The sequence below is a fragment of the Podarcis muralis genome, chromosome 4, assembly GCF_964188315.1.
Source record: "Podarcis muralis chromosome 4, rPodMur119.hap1.1, whole genome shotgun sequence".
NCBI classification, from domain to species: Eukaryota; Metazoa; Chordata; class Lepidosauria; order Squamata; family Lacertidae; genus Podarcis; species Podarcis muralis.
In genome coordinates this window covers 55733366-55749597 of record NC_135658.1, presented here as the reverse complement: position 1 = coordinate 55749597, position 16232 = coordinate 55733366, and the positions used below count along the sequence as shown (strand labels likewise).

Genomic DNA, 16232 nt, shown 5'->3' with positions numbered 1-16232 from the left:
TTTGAAGGCCACCAGGCTGAGGAAGGGTCTACAATGACACTGGCTTGCCAAGGTTTCAGAAAAGAATCCTTACCAGACCTACTTGGAGATGCAAGGGACTGAATCTAGGATTTTATACATGCAAAGCATGTGCTCTAACACTGAGCTACAGCTCCTGTTCATTTAATGGATGTCAATAATGACAATTATTAGTCAGATCAAACTGATATAGAAGCATTAGGAGCACTTGCAAATATCAAGGGAAATGGATTCAATATGTAATCATCTCTCTGTAAACTTAATTCTTTGAGGTGGTATTCTTCTTATTATAAATCTCTTGTGAGTTTAGAAAAAGATTCTGTGTGTGTGTGTGTGTGTGTGTGCACGGGAGGAATGGACTGATCCAGACTGCATTGTTTAAAAGGGAACCACTCTTGTTTGGTATTGATTTTTATTCTGTTCTAAAACTGCTAGTTGTTCTCCATACATTATGAGAATCTAGATACAGATTAAACAATTTTCAGCCAATAGAGAGAGTAGGCATTGGACAGCATGCAAATGTGCCTTTTAGAAAAAGTTGGGGTTGTTCTCCATTGTCTCCCACCCTTTTACACCACCACCAAGTTTTCCGGAGAAAAAGAATAGGAAACTCCATTTTAGGAAACAATCCTGTACTGAAGATACAGCTGCCAAGGGGTATAGGGCTTAGTGGAAGCCCCATAAGAGCAAAATAGCCACTGCCGCAAACAGTGGAGAAAGAACATAGCCATCATGGCTGGGAGTCACTGACAGCCTTATCCTGAAACAGCAGAAAAGCCCTGCTATGGTGTAATTTGATTCTGTTCACATTTTAACACAAAGTTTCCTAATTTCCACTTCCTGAAACAAACATGCAAACTGAGACACAGCTATCTTTCAAAATATGCGCTTCTCCAATTATATGATGGAGTTCTCCAGCCAAAAAATTTGTAGAAAAATGCATATATTAGACGAAAGTATGCATTAAAAGTATGCATTAGGGGCGCAGGTGGCGCTGTGGGTAAAACCACAGTGCCTAGGACTTGCCGATCGTATGGTCGGCGGTTCGAATCCCCGCGGCGGGTGAGCTCCCATCTTTCAGTCCCAGCTCCTGCCCACCTAGCAGTTCGAAAGCACCCTTAAAGTGCAAGTAGATAAATAGGTACTGCTTTGTAGCGGGAAGGTAAACGGCATTCTGTGTGCTGCGCTGGTGCAGGCTCGCCAGAGCAGCTTCGTCACGCTGGCCACGTGACCTGGAAGTGTCTGCGGACGGCACCGGCTCACGGCCTCTAGAGTGAGATGAGCGCACAACCCTAGAGTCTGACAAGACTGGCCCGTACCGGCAGGGGTACCTTTACCTTTTATGCATTAAAATGCATACATCAGTGAAAACAGCAAGGGAAATACATTCTATTTAGGGTGCTTGCAAAATTCTGCATATTAGACAAAAGTGCGTTAAAAATATGTATACTAGGGGGAAAGCATACTAAAATGCTGGTGTGTTTTCATGCAATTGCAACCCGCTATAGAAATGAGAAGAGAAACTGAAATTGACAGATTCATCCATCCCTATGCACACTCCCATTGCTGCATCTGGTACAAGCTGTGCTTCTTTCAGCCTAAACCATAGAGATTGTTTTAAAAATTATCCACTTAGTTTGAAGTGGCCATATTGGGTAATACAAGTATGTCATCCTTAATTTATTTTTACATTTAATTCAATTACAATTAACTATTTTTGGAGCCCTCTGATAAACCAGGACAAACGAGCTACATTTGCAAGGCTTTGAGATCAACTTCTATAAATGGTAACCTTTAAAATAGTTAGGGGTAAATGGATAATTTTTCCTTTTTGGTGGGCATTTGCTGAGGGTAGTTTATTCCTGCACAACCTTGCAAAACAAAAAACAGAAAAACCCTCTAGTTAGCTTCAAAATCAAGATATATTTCTCCCCAAAGGTGGATTTTTACACCAAAATCAAATGTGAGCTGCATGAGTCACACCAATTCCACATGCTTTAGTATACGTTGTATTAGCATATCTTGAACTAGACATATTGTTTGGCAGATATTTCTTCAAGGATATTGTAATCAGAAATATTTCTGGTGTGGGAATTAACACGATGTTTGAAATTCATTTTGAAAGCAGCTGCAAAGAATGTAAAATTCTGTTACTGTGAAGCCTTTAAAACAGTAATCCTTTGATTCTCTTCCTCTCTGATGGAGTGTGGTTTTGATTTTTAAACATTTATCTACACGTGTAACCTTTACCAAACATGAGTAATTCCATGTGCTTCAATGGGATAGCAGTATTAGTAATGCTTGCATTATCAGAGTCTTGGTTTTATGTACATTTCTGTAAATAGCATATTCATCTGTATCAAAGTGTGGCTAGCTTCTCCTTTCCTTCCCCACAAAGCTGATGGCTGATTAAGCTTACCCATTTTTAATAAGGGAAGGTGTAGTATCTATCCTAAATGAAGTGGGAAAGAGCAACAAGACTAATACTCTAAAGGGACTCATAACATTGTTTGATCTAAACAGGGAATGGCCAGATTTTAAAAAAAAACTATTCCCAGTCCTCTTCCTTTATTCTGTTTACTTGAGCCCTGTTCATGTGGGTTTTTTGCACATAGGGAACTCACACAAAGCCACTGGCCCTGCCCTCAATGCCACATGGCCATGCTGCTGGCTTCACACCCAGTGTCATGTGATCAATCTAGCCTTGGCTTCCCATGTCCACACTACAAGTGCAGATGTCTGAAGAGGAATCCCTGTGCATGAGCAGCAGGAGTTTCCCATGATTAGGAACCAGCCACACCGCAACCACCCCAATCATGTAGCGGTTCTTCAGATGTCCATGACATACAATGTCAGGTGTGCGGCTGTGTGGAGGTTGGGGACAGGAGCAGTGCCTTAAACCATGATATACACCTCCCCTCCATTAGATAAGCGAGTTGAAGGCAACAGGAGTACTTATACTGGATCAGGAAAAGCCAAGTATGGATCATTATATGCTACTTATAACTGGCAAGGTTCTTTGTAGTTTCTCTTGTTTGGCATTGGTAGGTAGGTCCACTTTGTTCACAAGATACAGGCAGGCAGCTGATAAGAAATGCTTATGCAAAACCATGCTGGAGCTATCAAAGGAAGGCAGCTGGCATGCCTCAGGAGTTTGGGGGGTGGGAGGTGGGGAAGGGATGGCACTTGGAAGGAAAGAAAGTTTTCAACAAAAGGGGAGATTTGAACTTGCCTGAAAACAGAGAGGAAAGAGAGAGATTACAAGAAAATTTAATTTTACAGGAAGCACATCCAGCTGTAATTTTGTTAAAGGCTGCCTTCAAGGGACAGCACAATTATTAATGGCCAAAGCTTGCCCCAACAAATCGCTTCATATTTGAACATATTGATCCCACCATTATTAAAACAGACTTTATCTGCTCTGAAGACTGAAATATGATTACCTGACACAGCAGCCTTCCCCGACTTAGTGATCTCCAAATGCTATTGGGCTCCAGCAAACATCAGCCCCAGCCACTGTGATGGGAATTGTAGTCTAACAATATATGGAGGGAACCAGGTTGTGGAAGGCTGCCTTGCAGAGCTCCTTCTATAAGGAATATTTTTGTTGCTTTGCATTTGCGCCACGATCTAAAACAGTTTTGTCTCCTGATTTTCCCTGAGTACTAGGAGTTTCCAAAGAAATTGCTTTCGGAAGATTACATTCGGAAGCAGCAATGTGACTCGTTCAGCCACATCGATGGGCATTAGCTTTGAAAAGTCATAACTTTACACCATTTCGTTTCTTCATAAGCCCTCAGGATCTGCCATCCAAGACACACAGAAATTCTAAGTGGAAGAAGCTGAAAAGCTGGCCACATGCCACGTCTGTTACTGCCTGACTGCCAGTGCAGCCAAAGGAACATCTTATTTGCCTCAGGACTTCAGCAAGCTACACTGAGCTCTGATGGATTATTGCCATCCATCAGATACTTCAGGAAAGCAAGCGCATGTCAGCCATGTTCCCTTTCCCTTTGGCAATGCTTCATGCGCAAAAGGCTGCTGAAGGAGATGGTGCACAGCAAACACGGCTGGCCCTTATGGCACCAGAAAAATCCTTATGTAAGGGAACTCCACAGAGAAGGATTGCAGCTGGCTTTCAACCTGCCTTGTGCTAATGTGTGGAGATAAAAGGGGCTGTAATTCCCCAGAGAATTTGGCTTGTTTTGTCCAGTCTTGGGAGTACTGAGAACCTTTATATACAGCTGTGCCAGAATGAGATACTATTGTTTGGCTTGGTACATTGTCTCAACCTACTGAAGGAAAGGAAGGAAACACGGCAAGGGGGTTGTGATCATCAAGGCCTGGCACAGACTATTATTTTGTGTTGCCCATCTTTCCTCATCCATCAGGATCCTGATCTGCATATATTATGAATTCAATTATCCTGTTTCTTACCCCTTGGTTACCATTTACCCAGGTGCAAAACGACCAGCACATGGATGCTCTTGCTTCTGCCGATTCTCAAGGCTTTGGGCATGAGAAATGGTGGCTCTTGGGAGTTGCTGAAAAGGGGAACCAATGGATCAGACTAGCCTCAGCCTTTTGCTATCAAATGGATTCATTATCATATTTCATTAATAAATGACTTGCATATTTTATTGAAGGATTCTGAAGATTCCGTGAAGCAGATGAATGGCTATGCTGCTCAAAGCAGTTTGCTCCATGGCAGCTAAAGTTACACCCCACATGGGGCAAATGGGTCATGGAAAAATATCTTGTAGTAGGGTCATATGATTTGTCCATCTAGACCCGTCCTTCCTAGCACTTACACTCCTGGGTCTAAAGGCAAGAGGCCTTCCACATCCCCTGCTATCTGTTGACTGGAGATACCAGGGATTAAACTTGCGACCTTCTGCACGGAGATCATATGCTCTGTCACTAAGCTATGTTCCTTCACTGCTGTCAAACACGTATTCCTCTATCACACATTTATTAGATTCCCTTCTACAGGAGAACATGATGACAGGTTGTACCAGTGTTCATAGCTTCTTGGCCCATTGGATGTGGGGTCAGCACCAACCACTTGACCCTAAGTTTTCATGCCTCTCTCCTTTACAAAGTCCTTGCTCTGGCATAGTTGTACTGGTGCTTGGCATGGCTCTCAGCGATGATGCAAGAGGACAAATGGCACCTTTTACAATCATGGAGATCTGTATCCCTGATCATATCCATACAGTGGTTCATGGAACCAGACCATAGATGATTAATATTATTATTTGCTGCTTCAATTAATAGGTTTTGAGACATGTATTCATTTTGCCCTTGCTGACTGTTCTCTCTCCTTTTGTTCACCTCATTTCCTCTTCTGTTCACTCTTTATTTTATAATGGCTTTTCTTCTCCAGCCATAGATTCCAGTTTCTCTTTCTATGCATTTTCCTCAGATTGGCTGGTGCATCTCAAATGGCATAGGTGAGAGCCTGGTGGGCAAGTCATGTGGCTGCCAATATCTCCTTCTCTTGAGTCCTTGAATGCAATCCAATTCCATTAGGTTCAATTGATTTTTTTAAAAAATCATTTGTTCATTGACCACAATGGGATGTGTGCGTCACCCTTTCTGTGAAAGGGGCTGATGAGCTATGACTTATAAGCCTGAGGAAGCCAAATAACAAATTATGTTGATTGGTTGTACTACTAAAGAGTAGGACTGAAATCTTGCAAAATATAACATTCAGCCCTTATATCCCTTGCCTTCTTGTACAATTTTTGCTTGCAAGGTCCTTGGGGCAGGAACCTTTCTTTTGCTCAAGTTAATCTACACTTTGTGCTATATAAATCATCAGCACTGCACTGTGAGCACCTACATACTCAGGCAGCTGCTGCTGGAGATGCAGGCAACCAAGAGCAAATGCCCTCTGGCACTGCAAAATTATAGCACCTTTCTGGTATGGGCTCAGTTTATCTGCATTTATATTCTAGACATATTTACAACATTTATTGGCCTGGGTCTAAGCCAAGTTTAGTGTGTAATATTATAGGGGGGAAAGCACTGATCCTATCCCGCCAACAAGTTCTGCCCTGGTTTCACTGGTCTTGCACTATCTCCCTGTCCTCGTCTATGGACCAGTATTTAAAGTTGCCAACTGTTGTGCGCATGTGCAAATATTGCAAAAGTGAGGCAACAGAAGCAGGTGGGAACTGTACCTCTGTGAGGGGTAACCCATAATTCTTTGAGGGAAAGAATGTGCTTTAAAGGTAAATGGGTATGCCGCCTGAACTGCATGAAGCAGTATGCTCATTCCACACACTGATATAGGAAATTTAAGGCTGCCAAGCTTTAATCATAAGAGAAAAGGAGTTCAGGGAGGGCGGAGAATTCATTTGTGTAATGTTCTATACCTACACAAAGCGGAATTTTGCTATTAGTCTCCAGACACCTATTGCACTGTACAAAATGAGTTAAATCCACAACACAGCAATACTAGATTTTAGGAAGCATGTAACAATGTCTTTCTTAGTGTGATCTACCTCAGTAACAGGGGCTGAATTCCATTCATCTATTTTGCCCCCTCTCCTGGCCCCACTTTAATAGCTAAGGTTATAAGAAATGAATACATAAAAACAAGAGCTGTATTTTTTATTTTTAAAAGATGGTGGTCAATACTCAGCATTACATTCCCAGGTAGGTTTCCAGGAACAAGAAATAGATGTCAAAAATACAGTATATTCCTGAGCTGTGGTGGTTTAAAATAGGGGACATTCATTATGTTCTGTGGAGCTGTGAGGTCCTGGTCCTTGCCGTGTAAGTGAGGAGAGCTTCTTTAAAAGAAAAAAAAATGGAAAGGAGTTAAAGGAAGGGCTCTGACTAACTTACTACAGCATGATACAATTGTGGTTTTTTATGGGTTAAAGGAAGTTAAGACTGTTTAATCCTGATGTTGTAGTAAAGAAAGAAAGGTGAAACATGACCTGCTCTGCTTCTTTATGGATTAAAGGGGGAATAGAAGGAAAGGTGGAGTCCAAGAAAGGAGGGGCTATCTCCTCTGGGAGAAGCACTTCAGATTCTCCTTTGGGGGTAGCCACAGTTGTGCCATCCCAATGTTGCTTGACTCCAGCTCCCATTGGTCCCAGTCAGCACAGTCAACAATCAAGGATGATGGGAATTGTAGTCCAACATCATCTGGAGGTCACCACATTGGCTGTTTCTGTATTTCAGCATTGCTACTGGTTGCTCTTTCATACACACTGCACTTGCTTGCTGACTGGTCAAATTAAAGCTATTTTACTTTTGCACCTCTTTAGTCATCTGCATGTGCACACCAGTCAGTGGTGAAGCTACCTGCTCCGGGACCAGGAGTAGCGTACATCCGGGGGCGTGGCTGGTGCGCATCCCAGGGGGTGTGGCGTGCCGCATGTGGGGGCGTGGTACACGTGGGGGGGTGCACGGCAAGCGGCGCACATCCCAGGGCATGCGTGACGAGCGGCGAGCATCCTGGGGGTGGGGGCAGGGGTGGCTGTGATGTCACCCCCCCATGGCACCCGGGGCAGACTTTTCCCCCCCGCCCCCACCTTCATCCGCCAGTGACCACGGCAATAAGAACACATCAAAGGCCAAACTTTAGCAACCGAGTGGCGGTCAATGCACTGTTAAATTGTGCTTTTTGCATGCCATCACAAACAATCATAATGGCTCAGCACCAGCCTTTGGTGCCCGATTCCTTCCTTCTCATTCGCAAGCTTGTGAGGAAGGAAAATAGAACCCAAGAGAAGCAAGAACCGTTTTCTAAACTACTTTTCACTATCCAGAACAAAGTCTTCTGAGCATGCTCCATGTTTGCATTCCCCATTTGAACTCTTGAGAATTCCACAGTTGTTTTTATTCTTCCTTATTTAAACTATACTTCCCAGACCTCCCAGCAACAATGCAAGTTCTAAGCATACCCATAAGACTTTTTTTGCCGAACACGGGGAGATTAGTCTGCTTTTGCAAGCCCCTCCCTGGTGTCTTGGTAAGCTTATGGAAGTGGGAGAGAAAGGAAAGTATAAAACGAAAGAACAGGTGACAGTGCAGGATCTTCGCAGGTCTTTCTGAGAATTACGGAACTCTTGGAAGAAGCCCAGTTTTTCTGAGACTCCACAATACGCACTTTACAGAAAGCAATTCCATATTTGAAAGACTGTCAGCAAACAGTACTCTAGTTGAAGAACTCTTCCATTTGAACATTTGTCTAGTCCAATTCAAAGATAAGTAGCAGCGTTGTACCTGGCGTTGCTCAGGAATTCCAATAAGCCAAAAAATCAGTGTTGTTTTGAAAATCAGTGGTTAAAATCAGTGAATTTTAATTCAGAATTTTGATTCGAAATGGCATCCAATTGTATCCAGACATAAACGAAACCTGATCCTTGATCTCAGGAACCATTGTGCAAAATTTGGCTATGATATCTTAGGAGGGCCAAATACATAGCAAGCAAGTTTCCAAAATATATAGTAGAAGAATAATTAGAATAGCCCAGAGATTTCCCATCAACAATAAGTATCTAAGCAGGAGCAAAGGTCATCTATTCACAGTCTTCCCAATTATGGTGTGATGTATTGTATATCCATTTAAATTATAGCTATATTTCTAAATTTGCATCTAAGTATATGTAAGTATATACAAATGTTATGCAAATCTGGATCTTTTTTGATGGTGTGTACATGGCCACTATACTTATCCAAGAAAGGCTCAGAAAGATCTCACCCTGTTCCTAACTGAGATGGACGGGTTTCATCCATCAAGACCCAACATTACTTCCTTAGGCATTTGCCGGCAAGTAGCGAGAGTCTTCATCCTGCCTATGGCAGCAGTTTCACATGACTGTATGACTAAGGGCAGCAGGAATACCAACCCAGAATTCAGTAGGAGTGGAGCAAAGGAGATATCAGCAGAACAATAAGGTCCAAGGTTAATGGATACTTTTCAAGTAAGTGTGTGTGTGTGTGTGTGTGTGCGCGCGCGCAATGAATTCTTTCTGTGGTTATTTTTATGTACCTTGTGACAATGATAAGGGAGTTATCAGCACAGGAGAATCACTCCCTTTCCCCAAACAGGTGTGCACCTCTTACATGCTTATTGAGTACATAAACCAATTGAATGGTTTAGAACAATAGGGGGCAGTATAGTGGTGACCTTTGTGCAAATGTCCCCTTGAAATTCTCCACCCTATTTATGAGCAGAGAAACTGAGAGGAAGGGACTTTACTGAATTTCTTGGGTGGGACTTCTAAAAAAAAGGGGGAGGACAGCAACTCACCATTGGCAGTGCCAATAGCACAACTGCATTCCCCCCTCTACCCACAAGGTAGTGTTTTGTTTTTGCTGCTGCTCCAGAGACAATGATAGAGAATTTAGGAGAAAATCCTGCAAAGCGCCTTCTTTGGGGGGGAGGAGCTGCGATGAGAAAGTAAAAAATGTGAACAATTTTCTCAGAATTTACCATGTGGCATCGAATCTAATGCACACCTCAGTTTTCAGAACCTTGAAACCAAAAAAAGTATTTGCTGGTGAATGTAAATGTGCCATCGAATCTAATCCAAACCTCAATTTTCACAATGCAATTTGGCATTAAAGGTAAAGGGACCCCTGACCATAGGTCCAGCCGCGGACGACTCTGGGGTTGCGGTGCTCATCTCGCTTTATTGGCCGAGGGAGCCGCCGTACAGCTTCCGGGTCATGTGGCCAGCATGACTAAGCTGCTTCTGGCGAACCAGAGCAGCGCACAGAAACACCATTTACCTTCCCGCCAGAGCGGTACCTATTTATCTACTTGCACTTTGATGTGCTTTTGAACTGCTAGGTTGGCAGGAGCAGGGACCGATCAACAGGAGCTCACCCTGTTGCGGGGATTCGAACTGCCGACCTTCTGATCGGCAAGTCCTAGGCTCTGTGGTTTAACCCACAGCACCACCCACGACCCAGAATTTGGCATTAGATTCAAGTAAATATGGTATTTTCTAGCTTAGTTGTACCAGAGACAAAACTGGTGTTCATACAACACTCCTCACACATTCAGTGAACATGTGAGGTGGGAAGGGAAAGCCCGTGTCCTGGCCAGGCCTTCCCCACCTTGATGCAACTTTTGATGTGCCCTGGGTGGCCAAACATTCAGCATTAGTAAGAAAGGGGCCCTATGTACAGTAGATTCTTCTGTATGTGTATAGCATTCCTCTACCTGACTGGGAATTTAAGCTAATCACAGTTGTTCAGATATACAAGTTAGGTCAAGAGGGACAGAGTTGCAATAATGCCAAATGTGTAGCTGCTGGGGAGAGCACAATCAGATGTCACAGTGGTACAAGAAGGGCATGCCCAGGAAATGTGTTCTCACTGCCCTCTCACATATTCACACAAAAAGGGGTGCTATGGGTGCTCCTGAGGAATATTCAGATGTGGTTTGAAACATAGGAGGCCAATACACTTCATTAAATGGTTCTGGGTATTTGAATGGCATTATTCTCCATTCTAACACTTAAAAACTTTGTGGTGGTGTTGCGCATGAAAATGATCTCATTTTCTAAGTTTGGTAAGAATATTATTTTGATAGTGAATCTTTTGCCATCAGTCATTTATTAACAGTTATAATGACCAGGCAATGAAAGAATCTGAATGTTTTATTTCAAATTTGCGGAGTATAACTAGCTGAGCAAGCGAGGATAAGCTCACCTGCTTTACATTTCATTTATAGGCTTGCTTGTTTGTGAGGAAATAACTGGACTGAGTAATCAAATATCTCAGGACACAATTCTACATTTTAGGTTCAAGTATAAATTCACCTGCCCTCCCAATACCTATTTTCAGAGAAAAGGAAATTACAAATACAAAATACAAATTGTATCACACTGAAAATGTATTTGCCTCAATTAAGGTTAGTGTACAGAATACTATCTTTCAGGTTTAAACCTGTCCTTAACATCCACTCTTGTTTTCAAAGAAAGGGGGAAAGCCGCAAAGCACCCTGCAAGGTGAGATCTCCTGTGGACACCGAGCTATCTGAATATAAGTTCCTATGTATGCCCGCCATAATTTTCCATTTAAAATTGGAATGCTAGCTTGACCCCTGCACCTCTTTTTAAAGGGAGTGTGAAAGATGCAAAATACATTGTTGAGGGATTACCTGGGACATCTCCGAGCATTGTGATTTTGCTAGTAAAGATCTTCAGTAAATAAGATGGAATGTGCTGTAGTCACTCACGCAGTTAGGAGATGGAAATGTGTATATAGTTATCTTTAAAAGCACATTCCATCAGTCTCACCAGCCCAGAGCTGAAGAGTAACGAATCCTTACTCTGTCCTGAAGGGGAGCGTGGGCAAAGTGACACATTTAAGACATCATTTGCCCTCTCTCTTTCAAATGACAGGGCACCACCCATCTAATAAAGGGATGTCAGTTCAAATTATTAAGTGATCTGTCTTTGCCTTCCTTCCCCCCCCCACACCCACCTTTTGCCAGCTGAGGAATTCGTTCCTCATCAAGTTGCATAAATATCTTGCTCTCTCCTCAATCTAGCCGTACATCCCTTGTTGTAAAGAGCTGGGCAGTTTGGGGGTGAAAGGGGAACCCTCTCCTGGAGTGATTTCCTCCGGTATTTCAGTCCCCATAATCCCTTCTGGGACTGGTGCATCATACAATTGAATGGGCAGCTTATTTAATTTTAAGACACATGGGTTACTTTTGCTTTGTATTTCAGGGGTGGTGGTTGCTATATGTTGTCACTAGATCCCAGACATCCATCTCCATCCATCTGTCTGCCTGCCTGCCTGTCTGTTTGTCTATCCATCCATCCATCCATCCATCCATCCATCCTAGGTAACTGGGGCTGCTCACATTATTCATTGTTATTAAATTGATTGGACTTGTCACAGGCAACGCACAGTATGTTTACAAAAAATGTGGACACCAAAGGGGAAGGGGCAGCGTGTGTGAAGGTGTGTGATGTTGGGGTCAACAGTGCTTTCCCACTCCATTGTGCCAATGGTTTCCCTATACATTAGCACTGTATGAAAAGGACTTGCATCTCATTGGTTACCACAAGAAGATGCCCCACATTTTAACTGCATTATACTGACATATACTTATATTAATACAAAGCCTGAAATTAATACTTTTGCCCTAACTTTTCCCAAATACAACTCAGGGCAATGTGCATTGCCTCCCACAATTTATGCACATAGCACTGTGAGGTAGGAACTTAGGCACATCAGAAAAGCCCTACTGGATTTGTTCAAGGACCCAACTAGTCGAGGACCCAGTTCCCACAGTGGCCAATCACATGCCTCTGGCAAACCTGCAAGCTAGGTTAATGCGAGAGTTAAGCTGTGTGCAGAGGTTGCCTCCACGCAAAAATTAAATACATGCAGAGGAAGCAGGACTGACCCCACCATCACGCTCAAGACTGAAAGGGATGCCTACGTGCCTACAGGTCTATACACAAAGCTGAACCACGTAATTTGGAACCCTGAATGCGGAAGATTCCAGATCATGACTTTCAAGACTTCAAATGGAAGTCTGGGGGTGGGCCAGTGGGGGGAGGAGGAGGAGGCAACATCAAGAGAGACAGCAGACACAGTCTGTTCCTTCTCCATTCCTTTAACATACAACTTCTGAAGGCTCAAGGTCACCCACTGAGTTTCACTGCTGAGCTGAATCCAGGTCTTCCCAGTCTGTGTCCAATATTACCGCCCTTATACCCTACTAACTCTCACAATGTGTCAAGAAGGAGATACAAGGAAGCATGATTTATCTTTCATTCCTCAGAAGAGAATACATGGGATTTCAGTTTTCAGAGATGATAGATAGATGATAGATAGATAGATAGATAGATAGATAGATAGATAGATAGATATAGATGATAGATAGATGATAGATAGAGATAGATAGATAGAGATAGATAGATATTCAAGTTTCTCACAAGTATTATTCAGAAAAACAAAGTCTCTGCGGCTTCCTGGTCACTCAACATCTCACTCAGGTCCTAGAAAGCCCTGGTGCTTCTCGTGTTTAATCATATGCTATCAGAACATGAAGTTTCAAGAGAAAAAGAAGAAAGCTCCACCAATTAACTGAAATGGGCAAAAGAGACGGATGATAAGATCAAACTAATGAATACGCTATGCTGTTTGTTTTTCCACAGCCATAAAAGGGTAACAAAGCTGATGCCCATCTGGAAGCAGGAAAACGAGGAAAATCAAACGGAATTAAGTAAATCAAGTTGGAGGCTCAGCGTTTCTGAATGGCCGAGAGCATCCGAAATCCAAATGTTTAGCTTACTTGGGAGTCTAACTGTTCTAAGTACAAAAACAACCACATCCTCTGGGCCATTCTCTGCTAGCTGCATACCCAAGGCTATTTTGGGACATTGTTTTCATTGCCATATTTGACCCGCTCTTTTCCATTACATTATGTCAGGTTTCAGCCAGATAATAAGATGAAAGGGGGGTGGGGAACCAAATCAGAAGACAGTTCACTGAATGATCAGATTATTCTATCAGGAGCCCTGGCCAAAATCTGTAGATGTAAAACGCTAGATAAAGTGATTGCCTTTCTGCTAGCATTTAGCACAACTTCATATAATAATAATAATAATAATAATAATAATAATAATAATAATGCAACTTCCCTTGTTTCGGGATTGTTTTTCATCTTGAAAGCAGGGGGAAACTGTCCAGAGACTTGTTTTTATACTTTGTTTAAGGCAGTTGAAAAAAGTTTAGAGGCTTTCCTCATTTTCTGCATCACAGGAACAATGTAAGCATGCATAATAGAATGCAAATTTATTACTTGTTGAAGGACTGTAAATTAATGATCCAATAATGCTAGACAGCTCTGGCAGAGTTTGGAGCACTTTAAATTAGCCTCCAATGTGGCTTTCTCTGGGAGTCCAACTTTCAATAATAGCTACTCGACACTGATTTGGGAACGTATGATTAATAATGTGAGTTTCTTATTTTTGGTACAGGCTTATTCCTATTTTTGGTACATGGTAAGCACTGAATTGGAGAGAAGGGAGATTTCCTCTGAGAGGAACTGAATGTGAACTGTAGCAGTGTGAATGACGATTGTATGAATAGGTAGTGACAAAGGAATGGAGCTAAATCTGATCCAAGAGAATAAAGCTATGCACAACAGCAATTAGGTTTAATCTTTTGTTTAAAAAAAAATCAGGAAAACGTTTGGGAAAGTTCTGCATAAGAATGGGGCCACATCAGATAAGCTGGTTCATTTAAGGTATGTGACAAAGGGACACTTAATGCAATTTGCATGCTAAAACATTGACCTTTTCCAGTTTATTTATTCAGCTGTGAGCATCAAGTGGGAAAGTGAATAAGCTCTGGAAGAATGAGTGTGTTAGCCATGTATTCAATACACATGGTCAAAACATCATAGGAGGAGGAATCCTCCTGGTTCTTGGGCAATGCGTTTCTCCTGAAATGCAAGACTTGCTGCTATCTTTGTAAAAGCTCTTAAAAGGAAAACACACCTCTTTGGATGGATGGAGAGGTAATCCACACTGAAGGAACAACAGCTTCTTTATTCTCCCCACAAACACACATACACACACACACACACACCCTTCTGGTTGACTCCATCCCATTGATTTTATCCTTTATCCTAGGCACTATTAATAAACTTAACAAATACAGAATATTACACAATAGCCTTCCTAAAAGAGATTCTTAACTTTGTGCAAGTGTCAACTCTACCCTACTTGAATTGGGTAGAATTCTGACTCTTCTGCCAGAAATAGAATTATCCTTTATAATGAGAAAGTGCATCCAAAAATACTATTGCTCTATTAGTGGAGCTGTCATGTCATTTGGAAAAATGCATTATACATCCAGAAACTGGAAACAATTTCACTGGAACAGATACATGCATACTGACTTAATTTACCTTTTTGTTACATTCTCTCTCTCTCTCTCTCTCTCTCTCACACACACACACACACACACACACACACACACAAAGTTCCTTTTTATGCACCATACCACCTGCATTTTTACTTATGTATGCAAAAATATGTTCAGCTAAAGCAGCTACTTGATAGAGAGCAATGAGAAGCAAAGCGATCCCCCCCCCCAAAAAAGTCAGCTTTGCACTTTGATGTCTAAACTTTAGCATACGTCAGCTTGCTTTTGAAGGATGCAAAACATATACTGAAATCAATCTCTTTGCTTCAAGAAGACACAATGCCCGCCAGCATTCATTCCTAATGAAAATGAGAAACACGGCTACCTATTTGGGATTTTGGCAAACTGTGCAAAGCCGATGCTTCAAACGCCAGCAAACTCTTTCCAGAGGAACGAAAGGCTGTTGCATTTCTTTTAAGTCTGTCTCAGTGCAACCCTCATGCATGACTTAGGCAGAAGTAAGTCCCACTGAGTTCAATGGGGCTTACTGCCAGGTAACTAGATATAGGATTGCAGCCTCTGTGAGGATTACCTGCTCGTTCTAAAACAGGTCAGTTCACTATTTGCTAATGATGTCTTACATCTCCCTAGGAAACCTTAATCTAGCTGTTGTTAAACTCTCCGATGGATGCCAGCCTTTTTGAAACTTAAAACATTCCACAGTTTGAATCCTCTTTTTTCTATTTAGCCTTCTGTCTGATTCAAAAGAATCTGCATCGTTCTCTTCTATTCATCCTCCTGTTCTCTTCTACCTGCTACCCTCCGTATTAAAAGCATTTTGTCCACTCACCTCACTCATGATTGTTTGGAAATGACAGTTCACAGATTTCCCACTTCCTCAGAACAAGGCTACTGTTCCAAGCTCTTCACACACTGTTTCTAGCTTTTCTCTTAAAAGGGGCTGCCCAACGGCATCATGGCTCTACTAAACCAATAAGAAGCATTCACCTGCTCAACCAGATTTCAGCAGGCATTTGAGGACACGAGGAGCCACCTAATGGTGAGAACGGGTAAAGGCAGAGAAGTTCTACTTGGAAAAGCCATGTTTATAAAGAGGAAAAGAAAAAAGGTAAAGGTACCCCAGACCGTTAGGTCCAGTCGCAGACGACTCTGGGGTTGCAGCGCCGAGGGAGCCAGCGTTTGTCCGCAGACAGCTTCCAGGTCATGTGGCCAGCATGACTAAGCTGCTTCTGGTGAACCAGAGCAGCGCATGAAAACACCATTTACCTTCCCACAGGAGCGGTACCTATTTATCTACTTGCACTTTGAGATGCTTTCGAACTGCT

The 16232-nt window shown here is 42.4% G+C and overlaps 1 protein-coding gene across 1 annotated transcript in view; it reads right to left on the bottom strand.

Annotated features, from left to right (window-relative positions):
• Positions 1 to 15855, bottom strand: part of PCP4 (Purkinje cell protein 4) — a 56525-nt gene extending 40670 nt beyond the window's left edge. Inside the window, exon 1 of the mRNA XM_028727230.2 lies at positions 15737 to 15855. Within this exon, the coding sequence (XP_028583063.1) occupies positions 15737 to 15745 (9 nt within the window). The 5' untranslated portion in view covers positions 15746 to 15855. The remainder of the gene's footprint in view (positions 1 to 15736) is intronic.
• Between the last annotated feature and the right edge of the window lie 377 nt (positions 15856 to 16232).